Source organism: Elaeis guineensis, chromosome 5, assembly GCF_000442705.2.
Source record: "Elaeis guineensis isolate ETL-2024a chromosome 5, EG11, whole genome shotgun sequence".
In the NCBI taxonomy this organism is placed as follows: Eukaryota; Viridiplantae; Streptophyta; class Magnoliopsida; order Arecales; family Arecaceae; genus Elaeis; species Elaeis guineensis.
The window spans coordinates 35,097,660-35,119,870 of NC_025997.2; the positions used below are offsets into that span (position 1 = coordinate 35,097,660).

The 22,211-nt window shown below is 33.3% G+C and overlaps 1 protein-coding gene across 1 annotated transcript; it reads right to left on the reverse strand.

Annotated features, from left to right (window-relative positions):
* Positions 1-958: 958 nt before the first annotated feature.
* LOC140857985 (putative glucan endo-1,3-beta-glucosidase GVI) lies at positions 959-12,313 on the reverse strand. Its single transcript, XM_073257387.1, has 2 exons — positions 12,217-12,313; positions 959-1,398 (listed from the first exon to the last, which is right to left on the reverse strand). The coding sequence occupies exons 1-2, from the start codon at positions 12,311-12,313 to the stop codon at positions 959-961; spliced, it is 537 nt and encodes a 178-aa protein (XP_073113488.1).
* Positions 12,314-22,211: the final 9,898 nt, after the last annotated feature.

The window sequence follows — 22,211 nt, forward strand, 5'->3', positions numbered from 1 at the left end:
ATATATATATATATATATATATATATATGTGTGTGTGTGTGTGTGTGTGTGTATATATATATATATGTACATATATATATATGTATACATATATACATATATATATATATATATATATATATGTATACATATATACATATATATATATATATATATATATATATATATATATATATATATATATGTATACATATATACATATATATATATATATATATATGTATACATATATACATATATATATATATGTATACATATATACATATATATATATATGTATACATATATACATATATATATATATGTATACATATATACATATATATATATATATATATGTATACATATATATATATGTATACATATATACATATATATATGTATACATATATACATATATATATATATGTATACATATATACATATATATATGTATACATATATACATATATATATGTATATATATATATATATATATATTAAAACATTCCTTTTCCTTTTAGTTCCGTGTAAAAGCAAGTTACTTGCTTTTATAGAAGTCCTCTCAGAGGAGGATCAGACCAAATTAGATTGCAATATCTTGGGGATGTTATTATCATAGCCATGCATGAGGGGTGGAATTACAATCTTAAAGCGTTGGTCTCCACACACATCGTTCCACACAAGATTTTCAATCTTCTGATTTCTTTTCTTTTGCAACTTTTCATTTTATAATAGTTTTTTTAAAAAATATAAAATGATATCAATTTCTAGGTGCCATTCTGCCAACATATCAAGGACATAATTTTTTTTCAAAATATAAAATTGCAACATAGCAATTTCTAGATGCCATACTATGAACATACTAAGGATGTAATTCATTGGTCAATCTAAAAATTGCCACCGCATTGTTATTATACGCCATAGCATTCTCCACCGTCACCCTGATCGCACCGTTGGCAGACGGCCACCCAATCTCCTACACCACCATGCTGACATCCGTATGTCTGGCCTTCTCCAATGCAGAGTACATCGCATCAAAACGATTTGCATAGTTCAACGAACCATCAACGACCACCATGCCTTTTGCTGTGAAGAGCGCATAGTTGAGCTGCATGTCCTTCGGCTGGTTGGCATATGCAAAGTATGGGTACACGTTGACAAGGAGTGGTGTCTTTTTGGATGCCAAGAATCCTGCAATGCCGGTCATGTCGGCGGATGATGCTTCGGAGAATGCACCTTGGGAAGGTGGGAATGGCATGTCGAAGACATTGGTGGCAATGGCGGTGGAGATGGGGATGTTGAGCTTGGTAGCAATGAGAGCGGTGTTGAGGTTTTGCATGGTAGAAAGGGCACAACTGGCGAGGTTGCCAGGAATGACCTCATTGCCAACAATGATATAGTGGAAGCTGGTGCTGGCTTAGACATGGGGAATTGCATTATTTTGGACCCAGGTGTTGGTGAAGGTTGGGTCGTTGGTGAGTCTCTTGAGGTCATTGTTAAGGGTGCCTGTGATGGCCCAACCCGAGTGAGAAAATCTCAGCCCACCAAAGCCCAAAACAAAACAAAAAAAAAAAAAAAAGGAAGGAAAACAGAGGAGAAGAACTCCCGAAGGGAGTCTTCTTCCTCCGTTCACCGGCTCATAATCGGAGTCGGAAACAAGTTTCCTCCGGCCCTATTTAAGGAGGAGATCCCTCCTCTCTCTTTTCCACCGAAAATTTTAAGCTCAATCGGCAGCAATCGTCGGAAAAATTTCGCGGAAGACCATCCTTGTGCCGTCCAATTTCTCGTCGGAAAAGCTTCGCCGGCGACGGAGGTAAGCCTCCTCCCCTTCCTCTCTTCTCCCACTTCCTTCCCATGCCGATGTGCACGCTCGCCGGCGACCGAAGTCGCCAGATTTTGTTGCGGAAGAACTTTCCTTTTTTGCCATTTTTTCGTCGCCGGTGGTCACCGTCGACCACCGGTTTGGCCTCCTCTTGCCGTCGGATCGTCTCCCCTCCTGCCGATGGTCGTCCCACGCCGGCTGCACCGCCGGCTGGCCAGCCAACGAGGGGACCTCAAGGTCCCCTGTTTCAGCCCAAAAGAAACCCACGGGAAAGAAGAAAAGAAGAAGAAGAAGGAAAAGAAAAAAAAGAAAAAGAAAAGAAGAAGAAGAAAAAGAAAAGAAAAAGAAAAGAAAAAGAAGAAAAAAGAAAAGAAAAAAGAAAAGGAAAAGGGAAAAAAAAGAAAGAAGAAAAATAAAATAATAATAATATAATAATAATAAATAGGATTTTCTCTCTTCTCTCTTCCGTGAAGAAAAAAAAGAAAAAGAGAAAGAAAGAAAGAAAGAAAAGAAGAAAGAAAAATAAAATAAATAAATTAATAAATAAATATATAAATAATAAAATATGAGAAAGAGAGTTTCTCTCTCTTTCCTCTCTCCCTTCAGCCTGAACTAGTATTTTCTCTCTCTAGAATTGGACTTTCTCTCTCTACTTTCTCTCTCTAAAATCCTCTCTCTAGATTATTTCTCTCTCCTAAGATTTTTAGAATTTTGAGAAGAATGATGATGAATTTAAATGATCCTCGTGATGGATTTTTGATCCGTGATCGTCGGACGGTACACCGACATCCACTTTGATCAGATCAGGTATTTTTAGATTTTATTTCTCATGATTTTATTGAATTGTCCACATGATAATTTCAGCATTATTTGATCCGATCGATCAGAATTTGTTGAATCATATTGTCTGAAAAAAATTCAAGATGAGTTTTCTCCCTCTAGAATTTTCTCTCTCTAAAATTTTTTCTCTCTAAAATATTCTCTCTCTTGATTGATTCTCTCTCTAAAAAGGTTAGTGAATGAAAAAATTTCTTTTAATATTTTTGATCTAATGAAGAATCCTGATCCATGATTGTCAGACAGCGTACTGGCACCCACCTTAATCAGACCATGAATCTTTAGATTTGATCATCCATGATTCCGATCTAGCCATGACTTGATTTGATCACGTTGATTTCATCAATCGAGATATTGGACCCATCGTAATGTTGGATTGTGTCACCTGATCAATTTGAATTGTACCTCATGAATTCTCTCTCTCCTCTGATTTTCTCTCTCCTCTGATTTTCTCTCTCCACTTGATTTTATTTAATCGATGAAGTAACCTTGATCCTATCACTTTGAATCTGATTTGATCTGATAGTCAAACTTTGGATCGTTTAGGTCCTAATTAGATTTTGATTAGATGAAATTAGATGATCGGACCCAATCTAAATCGTTGAAATATGATATTTATATTTTTTTTCTAATTATTGAAATTGATTCTGTATAGAATTGTGGATGTTTGACTATGAGATATCACGATACGATCTACGAACAAAATTTTTGGAAGAAAATTTATAGAATTATGTGGATTTGTTGGAATGCGTTCGAGGTAAGTAATGTTTCACTTTTTCTAGATTTATCGATAAATTATAATGTATTTTTCTGACATGATTTATGAAACGATGCATGAATTGGATGAATGGTATTTTGTTATGAAAATATCTTATTTGAAATATTATGATGAAGCATGATTGAACATATTGATTTCATGATGCATTATATTGATTGATTTTGATACTACATGATTATATATTTTATTATCGAAATTAGAATATGAAATATGATTTTTGAAGAATTATGATATAAGAAACATTATGAATTGGCAACCTGACTATGTAAAGGACCTCGCCAATGGGGGCATATACGTTGGCAATTGATTGTCCTGAGGGTTTATGTCGCCAGCGAGACCAGCGACATGTCACCAGAGAGACCAGCGACAAACCACCAAAGAGACCAGCGGTTCCAAAGGACATGGCTACCAGATGATTCGCAGCCTACCGCAAGCAGATACACGGTATTATGACCCTGCCACAGGAAAAATGTGGTCATAGCTCATGGTTGACGAAAAGAATTTAAGAACGAAAGAAATTGAAATTAGAAAAGAAACTTGAATTTTTGAAAAAAAAAGAAATGAATTTGGCATGAATCATGTTGCATAATTGAAATAGATTTCGAATTGATGAACTATATATGCTTATTTTCTATAAATAATTATTTACTTAAATGCCTGATGAAATCTGTTGAGAAGTGATCATTGCTTACTGGGCTGTCTAGCTCATTACCTCCTATTTTACTGTTTTTACAGATGTTGAGGAATTAAGATGATACAAGATATGAATGGAAGAGTGACCAGAAGCAGAATCTTCATACTTTTATTTTAGGTTGAAAGGCTTATTGAATTTGATGTAAAGCCTTTGAATTGTTGTTGAATTTATTGGGATGTTAAAGAAGAAATTTAGATCGTTATATTTTGGATTTAAATTATTGACTAATTATTCCGCTATTATTTTAGAATAGCATGATAAGATGCCTTGCATGCTTATGGGAAGAGTTTTCTATGAGTATGCGGCGGTTGCCATGACCCTCGATTCACAATCTCGGGTCGGGGGCGTGACAATTAAAGTGGTATCAAAGCATAAGTGGATGAATTATGAAATATAGAATCAGATATAGAATGGGTGTAAGTGGATAGACACCAGGGATATTATAGTGTAGATCTTTGATGATTGTAGTGGGAGAAATATTTAAAAAATTTTGATTAAATATTGAGATTATGTATAAAAGGATCGCAAGAGATTATAACATATAGAATTTGAAATATGATGGATGATCTATAGATCATGATATTATTAGTTAGATCTTGATCGAAAGTAATCACAAAAGGATTGACATAAAATTTTATTGTGCATTGTGGTTATTAATTGATCATTGGTTATTCAAGTGAATCGTAAGTTCAAATTTGATGTGAGAATAATACTATGATATTACTTTTAGTTGAGAAGTTGACTATTATTGATAAGATAAAGATTTGACGATAAAATATTGTTTCAGGATGGACTAAGAAAAATCTTTTATGATACTTGATTGGAATATTTATCGAAATTGAATTTGGTATGTGGATTATATATAAAGTGGCATATTAGGATGAATGCATATTTGAAGATATTGCAAAGAAATCTATTTCTTATTGATGAAATCGATTATGAGGTTGTAGAATATTCATCATACTGGAATCTTTAATCATCATCCTTAGATCTAGATAATAGATCTTATTATGTCCCTTGGAGACTACATGATGTGTATGAAATTTTAATTTAAAGATTTCATATCTAAGTTGATCAAGAGATTTTCTGATATTATGGTTGAAGTTGTTAATGAAAAATTGATATCTTTAGATTAAGATAAAAGATCTGATTTATATTTAATTCAGATTAAGAGATCCATGTGAATTTATAATTTAGAAATTTTGGATTTAAGAATTGATATGGAATTTCCTTTGCTTTTGTTAACGAGGTCCCTAATTGAATCTGCTATTAAATGGAGATTTGATTTTTGAAGCTTGTATGAATGTTATGAAAGGATATTTGATAGATATTGAAGATCCTGATGATAGAAATTTTAGAAAAAAAAAATAAAAATAATGATTTGAAATTCTTATATATTCTGATTATGTCCAAATTTGGTGGAGCATCGAAGAATTTTCTCGTTAATTTGACTTATAAGGATTTTTGATTTGAAAATTATCGAATTGAATTGATATGAAAATTAAGATTTGATTCATATTGATTAGAGTAAATCTATATGATGGTTTAAATATGATATTGGACTCAAGGGTTAATCAAGATTATTGTACACCAGTAAAGGTATGAATGAGAATCGAAAGTTAATCTTTGATTTCAATTGAAATTTGAAATTTTAGGATAAAGAAATAATTTGATCAAACTTCTTTTGGTGAACCTAAGAAATTTTGATTGTTAGATCAGAGTGCGCAGCGGAAGCATGGTAATCTGGATTACTTTGAGTAAGTCAGGAATGTTGACCCTTTGAGTTAAAAAATTATGATAGATGATATGGTTTGATATAAAAAATTTATTGATATTAGAAAGAATAATATTTTAAAATTTTGAATTATTTTTGGATATCCCTAATGTGATTTTCAAAAGTAGAGCTTCCACCTACTATGCTACAAAAATATTTAGCATCCTGATTTTAGGATGAGTGGACCCTTGATTTTTGATTTTAGATTTAGAATATTTAGAGATAAATTTTTTCTATCCTAAAATTTAATTTTATAATCCTTTATTTATTAGAAAGAATTTAAGATTGTTTATCGAATAATGATTTCGATCTTAGATTATTATACTCAAATATTTATCTCCAGGATATAATAAATTTTGAAGTTAAAAACTCTTTTGATCATTATTATTTCTCTGACGAAATGAAAAAGATTGAGGTTATCTATTGATATGGACGATTGTTCTACAAAAGATGGATTGGAGTTATTTAATTTGATAATGAATCAATTAATTAAGAGTTGTTAATGTTTAGATAAAGAAAATTGATATACTTACTTAGAATAGAGACATTGATTTTGATTATAAGAAAAATATAGTTTTGATTTAGATCAATTTTTGAGTTATTGATTTTTATTATGGAATGACTTAATGATAAAATTTGCTTCAAGAATTAGAATATTTAAGTGTTTGAGGGTTTAAGTAAGAAAATTTCGATGAGTAGAAATAGTGATATTGATTCAATCAACAATGGTGATATTGATCTTTATGAAATGACTTAATGATGAAGTTGCATCGAGAATTAAATATCAAAAGTTCGAGAATGAGATTGAAATGATAAATCTTCAACCTTTGAAAGTACGAATAAGAAAAAATATTTTTAAATTTTGATTGATTGGGATGTCATCATATGATTCATAGAAGTATGTTTTCCTATCTTATGATGGGTTGAAATTAAGAGTGGTTCATATTTTAAAATAAATAAATAAAAAAATGAATGAAGTTCTTATGCAAGAATAGAAACATTGATTTTCTATTTACAAGAGATAGATTTGATTTGAGTCATGAGATATTGAATATTATTTTATAGAAAATGAGATCATAATTTTGAAATATTAAAATATTGAAAATCTTTGAGATGTTGATCTTGATAAATAAGAAAATGAATGGTTCCATTTCAGATAGATATTTGATGTACCGACTTTTTCTTATGAAATGATTTAAGAATGAATTTATATCAAGAATTAGAATATTTGTGGATGAGATTCAAGTAAGAAACTATGAAGACTCCAGCAAGAAAAATTTCGAGGATGAAATTTCTTTTAGAGGGGAAGAATGTGATGGCCCAACCCGAGTGAGAAAATCTCAGCCCACCAAAGCCCAAAACAAAACAAAAAAAAAAAAGAAGGAAGGAAAATAGAGGAGAAGAACTCCCGAAGGGAGTCTTCTTCCTCCGTTCATCGGCTCTTAATCGGAGTCGGAAACAAGTTCCCTCCGGCCCTATTTAAGGAGGAGATCCCTCCTCTCTCCTTTCCACCGAAAATTTTAAGCTCAATCGGCGGCAATCGCCTAAAAAATTCCATGGAAGACCGTCCCTGTGTCATCCAATTTCTTGCCGGAAAAGCTTCGCCGGCGACGGAGGTAAGCCTCCTCCCCTTTCTTCCCATGCCGATGTGCACACTCGTCGGCGACCGAAGTCGCCAGATTTTGTTGCGGAAGAACCTTCCTTTTTTGCCATTTTTTCGTCGCCGGTGGTCACCGCCGACCACCGGTTTGGCCTCCTCTTGCCGTCGGATCATCTCCCCTCCTGCCGACGGTCGTCCCATGCCGGCTGCGCCGCCAGCCAGCCAACCAACGAGGGGACCTCAAGGTCCCCTGTTTCAGCCCAAAAGAAACCCACGGGAAAGAAGAAAAGAAGAAGAAGAAGAAGAAGGAAAAGAAAAAAAGAAAAAGAAAAGAAGAAGGAAAAGAAAAGAAAAAGAAAAGAAAAAGAAGAAAAAAGAAAAGAAAAAGGAAAAGGAAAAGGAAAAAAAAAAGAAAGAAGAAAAATAAAATAATAATAATATAATAATAATAAATAGGATTTTCTCTCTTCTCTTTTCCGTGAAGAAAAAAAAAGAAAAAGAGAGAAAGAAAGAAAGAAAAGAAGAAAGAAAAATAAAATAAATAAATAAATAAATAAATATATAAATAATAAAATATGAGAAAGAGAGTTTCTCTCTCTTTCCTCTCTCCCTTCAGCCTGAACTAGTATTTTCTCTCTCTAGAATTGGACTTTCTCTCTCTACTTTCTCTCTCTAAAATCCTCTCTCTAGATTATTTTTCTCTCTCTTAAGATTTTTAAAATTTTAAGAAGAATGATGATGAATTTAAATGATCTTCACGATGGATTTTTGATCCGTGATCGTCGGACGGTACACCGACATCCACTTTGATCAGATAAGGTATTTTTAGATTTTATTTCTCATGATTTTATTGAATTATCCGCATGATAATTTCAACATGATTTGATCTGATCGATCAGAATTTATTGAATCATATTGTCTGAAAAAATTCAAGATGAGTTTTCTCTCTCTAGAATTTTCTCTCTCTAAAATATTCTCTCTCTTGATTGATTCTCTCTCTAAAAAGGTTAGTGAATGAAAAAATTTCTTTTAATATTTTTGATCTAATGAAGAATCCTGATCCATGATTGTCAGACAGCGTACTGGCACCCACCTTAATCCGACCATGAATCTTTAGATTTGATCATTCATGATTCTGATCTAGCCATGACTTGATTTGATCATGTTGATTTCACCAATCGAGATATTGGACCCATCGTAATGTTGGATTGTGTCACCTGATCAATTTGAATTATACCTCATGAATTCTCTCTCTCCTCTGATTTTCTCTCTCCACTTGATTTTATGAAATCGATGAAGAAACCTCGATCCTATCACTTCGAATCCGATTTGATCTGATAGTCAATCTTTGGATCGTTTAGGTCCTAATTAGATTTTGATTAGATGAAATTAGATGATCGGACCCAATCTAAATCGTTGAAATATGGTATTCATATTTTTTTTCTAATTATTGAAATTGATTCTGTATAGGATTGTGGATGTTTGACTATGGGATATCACGATACGATCTACGAACAAAATTTTTGAAAGAAAATTTATAGAATTATGTAGATTTGTTGGAATACATTCGAGGTAAGTAATGTTTCACTTTTTCTAGATTTATCGATAAATTATAATGTATTTTTCTGACATGATTTATGAAACGATGCATGAATTGGATGAATGGTATTTTGTTATGAAAATATCTTATTTGAAATGTTATGATGAAGCATGATTGAACATATTGATTTCATGATGTATTATATTGATTGATTTCGATACTACATGATTATATGTTTTATTATCGAAATTAGAATATGAAATACGATTTATGAAGAATTATGATATAAGAAACATTATGAATTGACAACCTGACTATGTAAAGGACCCGCCAATGGGGGCATATACGTTGGCAATTGATTGTCCTGAGGGTTTATGTCGCCAGCGAGACCAGCGACATGTCGCCAGAGAGACCAGCGACAAACCGCCAGAGAGACCAACGGTTCCAAAGGACATGGTTGCCAGATGATTCGCAGCCTATTGCGAGTAGATACGCGGTATTATGACCCTGCCACAGGAAAAATATGGTCATAGCTCATGGTTGACGAAAAGAATTTAAGAACGAAAGAAATTAAAATTAGAAAAGAAACTTGAATTTTCGAAAAAAAAAGAAATGAATTTGGCATGAATCATGTTGCATAATTGAAATAGATTTCGAATTGATGAACTATATATATTTATTTTCTATAAATGATTATTTACTTAAATGCCTGATGAAATTTATTGAGAAGTGATCATTGCTTACTGGGCTGTCTAGCTCATTACCTCCTATTTTACTATTTTTACAGATGTTGAGGAATTAAGATGATACAAGATATGAATGGAAGAGTGACCAGAAGCAGAATCTTCATACTTTTATTTTAGGTTGAAAGGCTTATTGAATTTGATGTAAAGCCTTTGAATTGTTGTTGAATTTATTGAGATGTTAAAGAAGAAATTTAGATCGTTGTATTTTAGATTTAAATTATTGACTAATTATTCCACTATTATTTTAGGATAGCATGATAAGATGCCTTGCATGCTTATGGGAAGAGTTTTCTATGAGTATGTGGCGGTTGCCATGACCCTCGATTCACAATCTCGGGTCGGGGGTGTGACAATTAAAGTGGTATCAGAGCATAAGTGGATGAATTATGAAATATAGAATCAAATATAGAATGGGTGTAAGTGGATAGACACCAGGGATATTATAGTGTAGATCTTTGATGATTGTAGTGGGAGAAATATTTAAAAAATTTTGATTAAACATTGAGATTATGTATAAAAGGATTGTAAGAGATTATAACATATAGAATTTGAAATATGATGGATGATCTATAGATCATGATATGATTAGTTAGATCTTGATTGAAAGTAATCATAAAAGGATTGACATAAAATTTTATTGTGCATTGTGGTTATTAATTGATCATTGGTTATTCAAGTGAATCGTAAGTTCAAATTCGATGTGAGAATAATACTATGATATTACTTTTAGTTGAGAAGTTGACTATTATTGATAAGATAAAGATTTGACGATAAAATATTGTTTCAGGATGGACTAAGAAAAATATTTTATGATGCTTGATGATGAATATTTTGTCAAGAATAATTCCATCGCTAATAATTTAGTCATATTTTTTAAAAAATTTTATGAATATATATTTTAAATTTATAAGTATAATATTTTTTATAAATTAAAAAAATTAAAATAAAAAAATTTACATAATAATTTGATAAATAGATTTTATTATTTTATTATATTGAATTAAAATTATAAGATATTTGAAATTAAAAAAATACATCAATAAGCCATCAAATATCGACATCTGGAGAATGAGCTGGGGATGGAGAGCATTCGACGGAGCTCAGATCGGCCTGCTGCTGCCTCTCAGCTGTATCATCTACTCCATCTGCACCATCCACTCCATCATCTGGATTTGGAAGCACTGATAGTTGTCGACGCATCTACTCCACCATTATTGTCTCGCCTGATTCACGATGTTCTGGCCACATCTTCTCTATATAGTTACTAGTTAAATTAGTAGATAATAAATTTAATTTAAGAATAAATGATTCAATAATTAAACTCAAAAAAAAAGTTTGGATGTCTCCAATGCTCTGAAGCAAGGTTCTTCAATGGACCTCACCCTCACCTTACTACCGATGGAGACTGACCTGAAACAACAATAAATAAATCATTAATATGATAGCTATTTAAATTAAAAAAATCAAATTTTATTATATAAAAAAAATAATAATACCACTCGAATCTGCCTCACTCGAACCCATCTCACTGGGACCTGCCAGTGTAGGACCTTCTGATGATGGAACTGGTGTGGCAGTAGAAATTGGTGAAGGCACCTTAGCCTCCAAGGTAAACAGTGAATACGAACGTCATTGTCTGTCTCTTGGTACCATACCTGCGATTCTTGATATATAAATGAATATAATATTAAATAATAATAACGAAAACTATAAGTAGTTGAGCATGCAATAAATATAAAATAAATTTATGCAACAAATATAAAATAAACTATTAGCAGTGGAGCATGCAAAATAATATTAATGCAAAATAATAATACGAAACCTAATCCCGAGGACTCGATGGTTTTTTATTTTTTTCTAAAATATTTTTAACCTAAATTTTATTTCATAATTTTTTATTTTTTTCTAAAATATTTTTTATCTAAAAATATTTTTTTTAAATATTTTTTTTTCAGAACGAGCTTCGGACTCGGCCTCCCATGGCCCCTACTCCTATGATGCCGGTGCCGTCACACACCCCGTACCACCCGGACTCGACCCCCGTGACCTCCGCTCCCACTGAGCCAGTGCCAATGCTGTCACACACCTCGTGCCGCCCGGACTTGGCCTCCCACGACCCCCGCTCCCATGGTGCTGGCACTGTCATAGACCCTACGCCACCTGGATCAGATCTCGATCTGAATCCTAATTCAAATCGAGATCTCAACCCAGATCCTGACCTTGATCCACTTTAGATTGTGATTCAAATTTTATTTTTATTAATCAAATAATAAAATATTTGATTAATTTTTTAATTTTTAATTTTTTTAATTTTTTATTCTTTTTCTATTTTTTTAATTTTTTTCTTTTTTTTCTTTTTCCCCCTCCTTTCTCTCTTCCCTTCCTCCCTCCCCATCATGCAAACCCCTCCCTGCCGTCGCCCCCTCCCCGACCCCATCTTTACCGGCAACAGCCTCCCCGGCCTCATCTCCGTCATTGCCGGCTGCCTCCTCCCCGACCCCATCCCCCCCGGCCCCATCCCGCCCCCCACCCCATCCCATGTGCCTATGCCCTAGACCCCCTCCCTACCTACCGACAACCTCCCCACCGACCGACCCCCTTCCCAGCCCTATCTTCGTCACCGTCGGCCGCCCCTTTTTTGGCCCCATCCCCCCCTCCAGCCCCATTGCGCCCCACCCCGCCCCTGCTTGGATCCCGCCCACTCCCCGTCGGCCGACCCCTCCCCGACCCCATGTCACCACCGACGGCCCATGGCACCCCCCCTATGGATGGCTTCACCCCCTGGTGGCCCGATCAATACAAAAAAAAAAGGTTGATAACCTTACCTCTGACAGACGGCGGGCGGTGCGGTCGGCGAACTCGATCAGACAGTGGATGGTGACGGTGGAGAGGGGCTCGCCGGTGGGAAGAGACGGAGGGGAGAGCACAGAGAGAGGAGAGCTCAGGGATTGGGAGAGATTAGGGAAAGGAGAGAGGGGGGGTGGGGGGAAATAAGGGTTTCGTGCAGTTTTGCGCAAAGAGACATCGATTTGATGTTGATTGAAAGCAGGAGTATTAGCGACGTAATTTTTCATTGCTAATAATATTATTAGCAATGGAAACTAATTTTTATCGCTAATAATTCAAAAAAAATCTTTGATAAAAAAATTTTACCACAAAAAAAATTATTTATGATGAAATACAATTTTTCATCGCTAATAACCTTATTAGCAATGAAAAAATAATTTTTGTTGCTAATAATTCCTGCCAAAAAAAAATTTCTCCCATTTTCTCGCTAAAAAAATTCCTTTCCCACCAAAATAATTTCTCCGATAAAAAAATTTGCCATAAAAAAAATTATTTACGATGAAAAAAATTATCATCACTAATAACAATATTAGCGATGGAAAAATAATTTTCATCGCTAATAATTTCCACCAAAAAAAATTACCCCCATTTTCCAAAAAATTATTTGCAATGAAAATGAAATTTGCTTTCTACATGGGTGATACAGCATTCACTTGGCTTTCTAAGAAGCAAGCTATTGTGACTCTTTCTACTTATGAACTGGAATATGTTGCGGCATCTTCATGTATTTGCCATGCCCTATAGCTTAGAAGATTGTTACAAGATATCTATTTCTTTCAACTTGATGCTACTAAGATATATCTGGATAGTAAGTCAGCAATAGCATTAGCAAAGAATCCGATCTATCATGAAAGGAGTAAGCATATCAACATCTATTTTCATTTCATAAAGGAGCATATAACAGAGAAGAATGTGGAGTTAACTTATGCAAAGACTTATGATCAAGTTGCTAATATTTTCACCAAGTCATCGGCAGCAAATCATTTTCACAAGCTCAAGAACTTACTTGGCATGAAGGATGGAATACAGTTAAGTTTATGGGGGGTGTTAGTAAATAAACTTAATTATACTATTATTAGTGTTGGAAGTCTAAGAGTTTTGGGAGTCTAAGAGTCATATAGAAACTCCCATTATCTAGAAGATGTATGAGTAATTATGTGTTAATCTCAACATATGGATGTGACCCTTGGGAAAAAGGGTTATAAATGCTTATTTAGTAATGTATTGTGTCTAGTAAGTTCTCCTAGTGGCTATAAATACCCATGGGGTCATTTTGTAATGCAATAATGAGCATTTTGAGCCTCTGAGTACCTTCAAAAAATATAATATTATTTTATTCTGAACCCATTATTCTTCCATTGACAACTTCAATATCTAGGTGTCAATACATGGAAAGAATCACCTGTTTTGCTCTGCTTTCTTTCTTTCTTTTTTTTCCTCTATTTCTATGATTTTTTTGCTTGATTAATTAAGGGGGCCGAGATTTGCTTGGCTCCCTTCCACCTGGCCAGCGATGCGGAGGCCAAACCTGGCCTCCATGCTCTTTTTGGCATTGTCCGGTTAAAGAAGGAGTCGACTCTATTCCAAATTCTAGATTCCTGCTATGAGATTTCTTTTACATGGAACCTTATCTCCTTCCTTTTTTTAGATATTTCAAATGAATTAAAACATTAGTATTACCAAAAAAAATATTAAAACGTTCCTCTTCCTTTTAGTTCCGTGTAAAAGCAAGTTACTTGCTTTTATGGATGTCCTCTCAAGCCTAAATTTTCAAGATGACCAGGCCGGTGGCCACAAGTGCTCATGCTCTGCTAAGCCAGCCGTGCCTTGTGAGATGCATACACAACCAAGGTCTTGGATAATCACAATACAGCACATGACATCCAACCCATCTCGAATCTCCGAGCTCTTCCCATTCTTTTCCATTTATTCACAATTATTTTTCTGCAATCTTTCATGTGGGCGGTTGAAGGAGCTAATCAGATGTAGCCCCCTAAGCGATCATGCTCATTAGGGAGGATTGGATTAAGTTAGATTGTAATGTCTTGGAGATGTTATTATCATAGACATGCATGAGGGGTGGAATTACAATCTTAAGGCATTGTTCTCCACACACCTCGTTCCACACAAGATTTTCAATCTTCTGATTTCTTTTCTTTTGCAACTATTCATTTTATAATAGTTTTTTGAAAATATAAAATTGCAACATATCAATTTTGGGTGCCATTCTGCCAACATATCAAGGACATAATTTTTTCAAAATATAAAATTACAATATAGTAATTTCTAGGTGCCATACTACGAACATACTAAGGATGTAATTCATTAGTCAATCTAGAAATTGCTACTAGTTGCATATTTAAATAGCACTTGATATTTGTCTAGCTTGCATACATAGCAATTAGAGAATTTTCTCATTTTTACAAAATGGTACAATTTTTTTAGAAAAAAGTCTTCAAAGGAAAATTATATTGCTATGAAAACTATGCAAAATAGAATTATATTTGCAGCTTTAAAATCTATAGAAATTATTACAAAGATTCTTTTTTTGCTTTAAAAATTGTGCCAAAATTTTTAAAATAGCAAATTAATACTAAAATAGATCATTTCTTTTCTCTGATGACCATGTAGAAATTAAAAATTATTTATTTCTCTCATTTCTTAGTGTAAATTATTTAATTTTGCTATTATTATTATTCTTTAATTTAGTGCATTGACTTAAATTGTTTAAATTTTTAAATCTAACATTATATTATTGGAAGCTATTAATTAATCATTTGAATATACATGACTAAACCTCTTGAAACTTGTATTAAAACCAACTAACCAAAACTTCATAATATAGCTTTGATTGATAATCATAGTATCACTAAACCTAAGAAGTCATTACAAAAATTTAAAATTTTACTAATGAATTTTTAGTGACAAAATATAAGTCTAGTCACCAAAGTCTCATATTTAGTAATAATATATAAGAAGAATTGATCACAATAAATCATTTTGATTAATATCTTTAATAACAAAAAAAGATTTCATCACAAGATGTATATCTTTTGTGATTATTTTTCAATTTGTCATAAAAAACTCATCATTAAATAAAGCTATTTATGGTAGAAAAATAATTTTAGCACCAAAATTAATTTTAGTCAATTCACTAGTGATAATTTTATAATTTATCACTAAAACTTAACTCTTTAGTTTTTAAAATGGCCACTGTAGATATATATCTGTAATAACAAAACTTATAGAGTAGTCATTGAAATTCTATATTTTTAGTACAATATATTATATTATCATAATTTTGATGTCAACATCGGCATTGTTCAAATCACTAGTGATAATTTTATAATCCATCATGAAAATGTATGTTTTTTAGTGGTGATATTTTATAAAGGTCACTATATGTATATATCTTTCAATGAAGAACTAACAAAATGGCCATTAAAATGAATATTGATCAATATATTAATGATGATTTTATGATTAATCACTAAAGTATATATCTTTTGTAATGATATTTTAAAATAATCACCATATGTATATATTATTAATGATGAAATTATAGCATGGTCATTAAAAATCTATGTCTTTACTATCAATTGTTATGTTATGACTAAAATCATACATATTAATGACAAAATAATAATACCATCAATAAAAATGTTAATTATAATAATTTTTATAATGCATCTGTTAATCACTAAAATAACATGTGGACCTTGACTTTGTATTAGAATGCTATTAAAATCAAGTCAATCATCATGCAAGTTGGAGTAAGATTAGAAAATGATAAGATATACCTAATACCACATGATTGTGATTGGGCACTTGATAGCTTTTTCAAATGCATTAAACTTCTAAAATTCATACATCCTATTGGGATTCAATCATCCTCTTTGATCTCAAACTAGCTTCCACATCAACTTCCCATCCTCTTCTGCTAGTCAAGAATTTGGATCTACTAACTTCTAGATCAAAACTCCTAAAGAAAATGATTTCTATTATCGCCATAGGATCCTTGGTGCGCTTTTTGATTCTTGGTATGGTGTGTACCTATCTATCAAATCCCCTAAGGAATGTTAGGATGCCCCTGAGGTAGAATATAGAATGGATGATACTAGTCTCCAAGTTCCATAATATGCTATGGTAGAATCCTAACCCATTAGTGTCCAAATCCATGAATTTCAAGATCTCCTTAAAAAGGCTAATCTGACTGGGTACAAATATTCTGAAAGTTATAAGGTTCAAGCTTGAGCCGATTCTTTCTCTCCATCTTGGTTAAGCTTCTCTCATGAGCCAAGTCATAAGCAAGATGACTAACCCTAATAGAGGTTGTTGCCCAGAGGTAGCAACCTAAGAGGGGGGGAGGGTGAATTGGGTCTTATAAATATTTTAGCCAAACTTAAGCTCTAAACAAATATGTATTTCAATTTGACCTAACTTGAGTGATAATGAAGTGAAAACAATTTGGAGCAGCAGAATTAAAACATATAAGTTACCAAGCAAGAAATAAAATAAAGTTAAGCAAGAATTAAAAGCATGCAAGGGATATAAAGAGATAGAACAAGAGGCACAATACAAACACAAAATTTTATAGTGGTTCAGTGCAATCCCGCATCTACATCCACTCCCCAAGTGTTGGAGTTTCATGATTTCATGCATGCAAAAAATTTTTTCAAAATAAGTATACAGTGAAATTTAAAATTTCAGATTTAATCTAATTTAATCTAAGCATGCATAAGATCAAATCTTAAAATCATAAATAAGATCATCATATGTGAGATAGGATTCAGATACAGATATCAAATAGAAAAAAATAAATAGAGAATATACCTGAGCACGGATCAATTTTCACCACGAACTGATGATCATGGATGTCTTCCGAAGGTCCTTTGTAGCCGCACAAGCATCCGGCCTCTACGGATATCCATATGAGACTTTGATCTGATCAGAAGCATTTTAATCTCACCGAGGTGCTAGCTTCCTTACAGAGATTGTATCTTGACGGTTGAAAATCTTCTTTTCTCTCAAGATAATTTTAGAGAAGAAGAATATAGGAGGATGTTGATCTCTATGCTAGATATCTTGAGAAGAACCATTTCTTCTCTTTTCTTTCTAAAACCCATTTACCAAATCTCTACACTAGAGATGTAAAAATTTATCTAACTTTTGGATAAAGAGAAGAGGAGAAACCCATGCCTAAATATGGACAAAAGAGAGAGAAGAGAGTCCCTAACAACCAACCTTTGGTTGTTGTAAGAAAGAAGGGATATGGACACACAAACCTCACACCATAACCCATGCATGCCGCGCCCTCTCCCCTTCTTTTTCTCCATGCATATCTCCTCTGGTTTAGGCATCTAAAATCTGATCTCTATCAGCTATATAACACCTCATATGGTCCATAGTTTAAATAGGTGAAGAGATAAGGTTTTTGGATAGGAAATAAGAGTCCAAACCTCTTAGGACTCTACCATAATTCATGCCGCCCACACTTCTTTTGTTTGCGCCCAGATATCACATGGAAGAAGGAGTTTTTGAAAGCTTCTTACACACTAAAAACTCATGCAAAAATAAAGGGATGTGGCATCCATAAATCTGGTTTAATGTGGGACCTTATTGGCGCATGGAAAGGAAGAAGTTTAATGCACATGGGACTCCTCTTTAGGTGGCTGATTTAAATCAATTTAAATCCTAACCGATCCTAATCATATTAGTAATTGATTAGACCTAAATAGATAAAAATTTAAATCTAATTTAGAGCCTAAACTATTTAGATTAGGTGTCACCTAATTAGAGGAGTCCTAGTCTTTTTGGACTCTCTCTTGGTGCTTGAGTCAAACTCAATTTAATCCTAATCCAATTAAGATTTGGTGCATCCATGAAAATGAGAATTCTTAGTCCAAATAAAAATTCAAACATTCTTATTTGTATCCTAGACTAATTAGAAATTGAGTCAAACCTAAATCCTAATTTAAATAGGAATCATTCTCTCATGCAATTTGATTATCTCATAACCTAATTAGGTTTGATCAAATCAAACCCATGTTAAGTCAAATTAAATTCAATTTAATTAGACTTGATGCAAGCCCCGTAGCTCAATCAAATTGAGCCAATTAGCAATCCAATTGCTAATTCATCCTCCTATAACTCAGTAACTCTTTAGTGAGTTACTTAATGCAACTTTTGCATTGGATCAATCATCAATCAAGTTGATAATCAAATCCTGTCATGATTCATAATCATAATTCAACCATCTGATCAGTTGAAAGTCTCTTTGTGTATGACCCCATAGGTTCTATTCTGTCTAGTAGTGAGATATATTATGATTCCTATCATAATATCATAAAAACTCTTTTCAATGAGTTGGAACCGTTCTAACTCTATCCATCAAGGATCATCGATCATCAAGATGATGCTCGTGGGTCTCACAATCCACTAGTGACACCTAACAGTATGTAGTGGCAATTCAGTAGAATAAAAAGTGATGAACCTCTAGGTGCGGTTAACGTATGATATAGTCCCTCTATCGTGAGTCTCAACTAGATGGCAGGTTATGGATGAATCATCAAATCTCATCATCGATCATATGATAGATTCAATCAACTCAAGTTCATATATGATTTTTATGAAAACTTTTTTTCATTAATCACACTACTATGGCCATAGACTTAAAGACTTAGCTTCATAAATTCCATAGGACTACTCCCTTCTGCTAGGGTCGATAGATCCCATCTAAGTGTACATCCTACTCCTACAATAGACCAACTGTCGCCAACATCTACTACAAGGGCTCATTGAGATCCATGTTTATGTGCAGTCAAACTCCAGCAGTCTCATTGCGAGTAGCTGTAGTACCACAGGTCAAAGGATCAGTCATACAACTGCAGCATCGAGAAAATCACTTATGAGTGAGCAGACATCCATGTGACTTCTCTTATTGGTTACGCTCAGTTTTAGTTGTTCTCTAATAACCACCTGCACTCTCGCTCCAGTATCACTACACTGCAAACTTGAGACTCGTTTGTTCGAAGGAAGCGATCTGTGCACTGGTCTATCCGGATCAATCATCATCGCCATGATAATCCTATGATTAGGAACAATTTAGGAATTAACCATCAATGACACATGTCTCAAATTCTCAACTTTTTAAAAATATGTGTCATCATCTTGTTAATCTCTTGGATGATTCATGGACACATAAAATATGAATGATAATATAAATACCCATTAAGTATAAAATTATATCTTAGAAATATGATATGCATCAGTCAAGATTGGCTTCTAGGGCATATATCCAACAATCTCTTACTTGCACTAAAGTTAATCTGTCACGCACCAAGCCTCATCTTCATAAAACAAGCTTTAGTCTTAGGCTAGCTAAGTGACTTACCAGTGGGTTAATCACATCACATATGGAGTTTGCTCTCTGCACCTCTATGTATTTCTACTTGAGGTAGTCACGTGTTTTGCTGCTCTATGTGCTTGAATATCTGATGAGACCTAGGCTCCTTGGCAAGAGCTATGGTGCCATTATCTTTGTAGTATAGTGTCATTATATCTGATGGCATAACATCCAGTTCTACAACTAATATTGGTATCAGAATGCATCTACACATCTACAGTGTACTCAGCTTCCATCGATCGATTGCTTGGAATTCTTTCAAGATATCGACATAGGAACACACCCCTAATGTAGATATTTTACCATCAACATTAGACATAAAATTTGAATTGGTGTATCCTCCCACTCTTAGCTTTGATCCTTCTCCAAAATAAGAACAAATCCTTAGTTCTTTTCAAGAGCTTAAGGATGTTTTCATAGCAATTCAGCACTCTCAGCCTAGATATAACTAATATCTATTCGTGATATTTACAGTATTAACTATATCATTTTAATTATATTATATGACATACATATATGCCCAAGAGGATAGCAGACCCTTCTTCGAGATTTCTATGCTGAACTCTTTTAGCATCTAATCTCTGTACTTTATATATGAAAACACAAGCATCCAATTGCATCTATCTCTATAGATCTTTAGGATGCTTGGCTTATATTTTTCATAGAGAATTCTATATTCAACTAGATTTTAATCGATGTCAGTACTCCCATTGATCCTTTTGAAAATACATAATTCCTCATTTTCAATCAAACAATTTGATCATATCATCAAAATGAATGTTCCAACTCTAAGGTTATTTCAGACTTTGTGATCTCCTATCACGAAAAATAAAATCCATAAGCTACTCCATATAGAAATCTTCAAAAGATATCCAATCAGAAAAGCTAATTCATATCTTTTCTTGAAGTCAATATCAAACATCATCTCGTAGTAGGTTTTGGGATCATCTCTATGTTCCCTATCTCCTATGAGAAATAATTTTCTCTACATCCTCTGTTAAGCATACCCAAGCATCTTTTGAGAGGATAAAAAATCCTACTATGTGTACGAGGTGGAGGAATATACGTTTACTAGCTTATCAAGAATAGGTTCTTTTGGTCTTATGGCTCATTGCTCTTCAGAGATACTCTCTTTGAGCTTAACTTTTCTCCCACTACTTTATCTTGGTTAAATATTTTTTTAAGAAGATAGCATATCGGGTCACAATCACATTGTGATCCTATTAGAAAGTAGTATCTCAAACTCTTTTAGGATGAGCTTTATAGACCTATCCTCTAATACATCTGGTTCCTATCCTTAACACAGGCTGGACATCTTTGGATCTCAAAATAATCAAGATTCAGTTCTCACCATGTCATATCTTATACGGTGTCATAGGAACAGGTTTAAAGAGAACCCAATTCCATAGTATTAAAGTATGTCCTTAAAGAAACAAAATAATTCAGTGAATTCTATCATGGACCAGACCATATCACATATAGTCCCATAACTCTTCTTAATTATCTCGTTGAGTGGAGATATACTAAGAGTGGTTCAATATGAAATAATACCATTTTATGAGATAATCAAAAAATTTTTTTCATGGGTGTTGCATCCTCGATTCAATCAAAGTATCTTTAAAAATTTATCGATTTGCTTTTCTACTTTACATCTAAATTCTTTGAACTTTTCAAAAATTTCAAATTTGTATCTCATATACTTATCCATACCATGACTGATCATCGATAAAGGTAACAAGTAGAGACAACTCCTATTAACAAGTAGAGACAACCCCGATACTTATCCAATTATCAAACTATTTTTTCTATTTTTTAGGTTATCTTTCAAGTGTACTAATAAATCCTTCGGCGGTAAGGAATCAAATGCTAGAGAATTCATTTCTAATAGATACTGTTATTAAAAAATTCGATACAAGAGTCCCTGTTATTCCTCTTATTGGATCATTGTCTAAAGCTAAATTTTGTACCATATTGGGGCATCCTATTAGTAAGCCAATCTGGACCAATTTATCAAATTGTGATATTATTGATCGATTTCATTATATGGGCTATACACATCAAATGTGTACAAGGATAAGTATCTCAGTGGTCCATTTTCTCTTATCCCACAAGAGTAGCTTGGTCATATTTCCTCAAAGAGATGATGCACAAACTAGATATGACTCGATAGTTAATGAGTCCAAAGG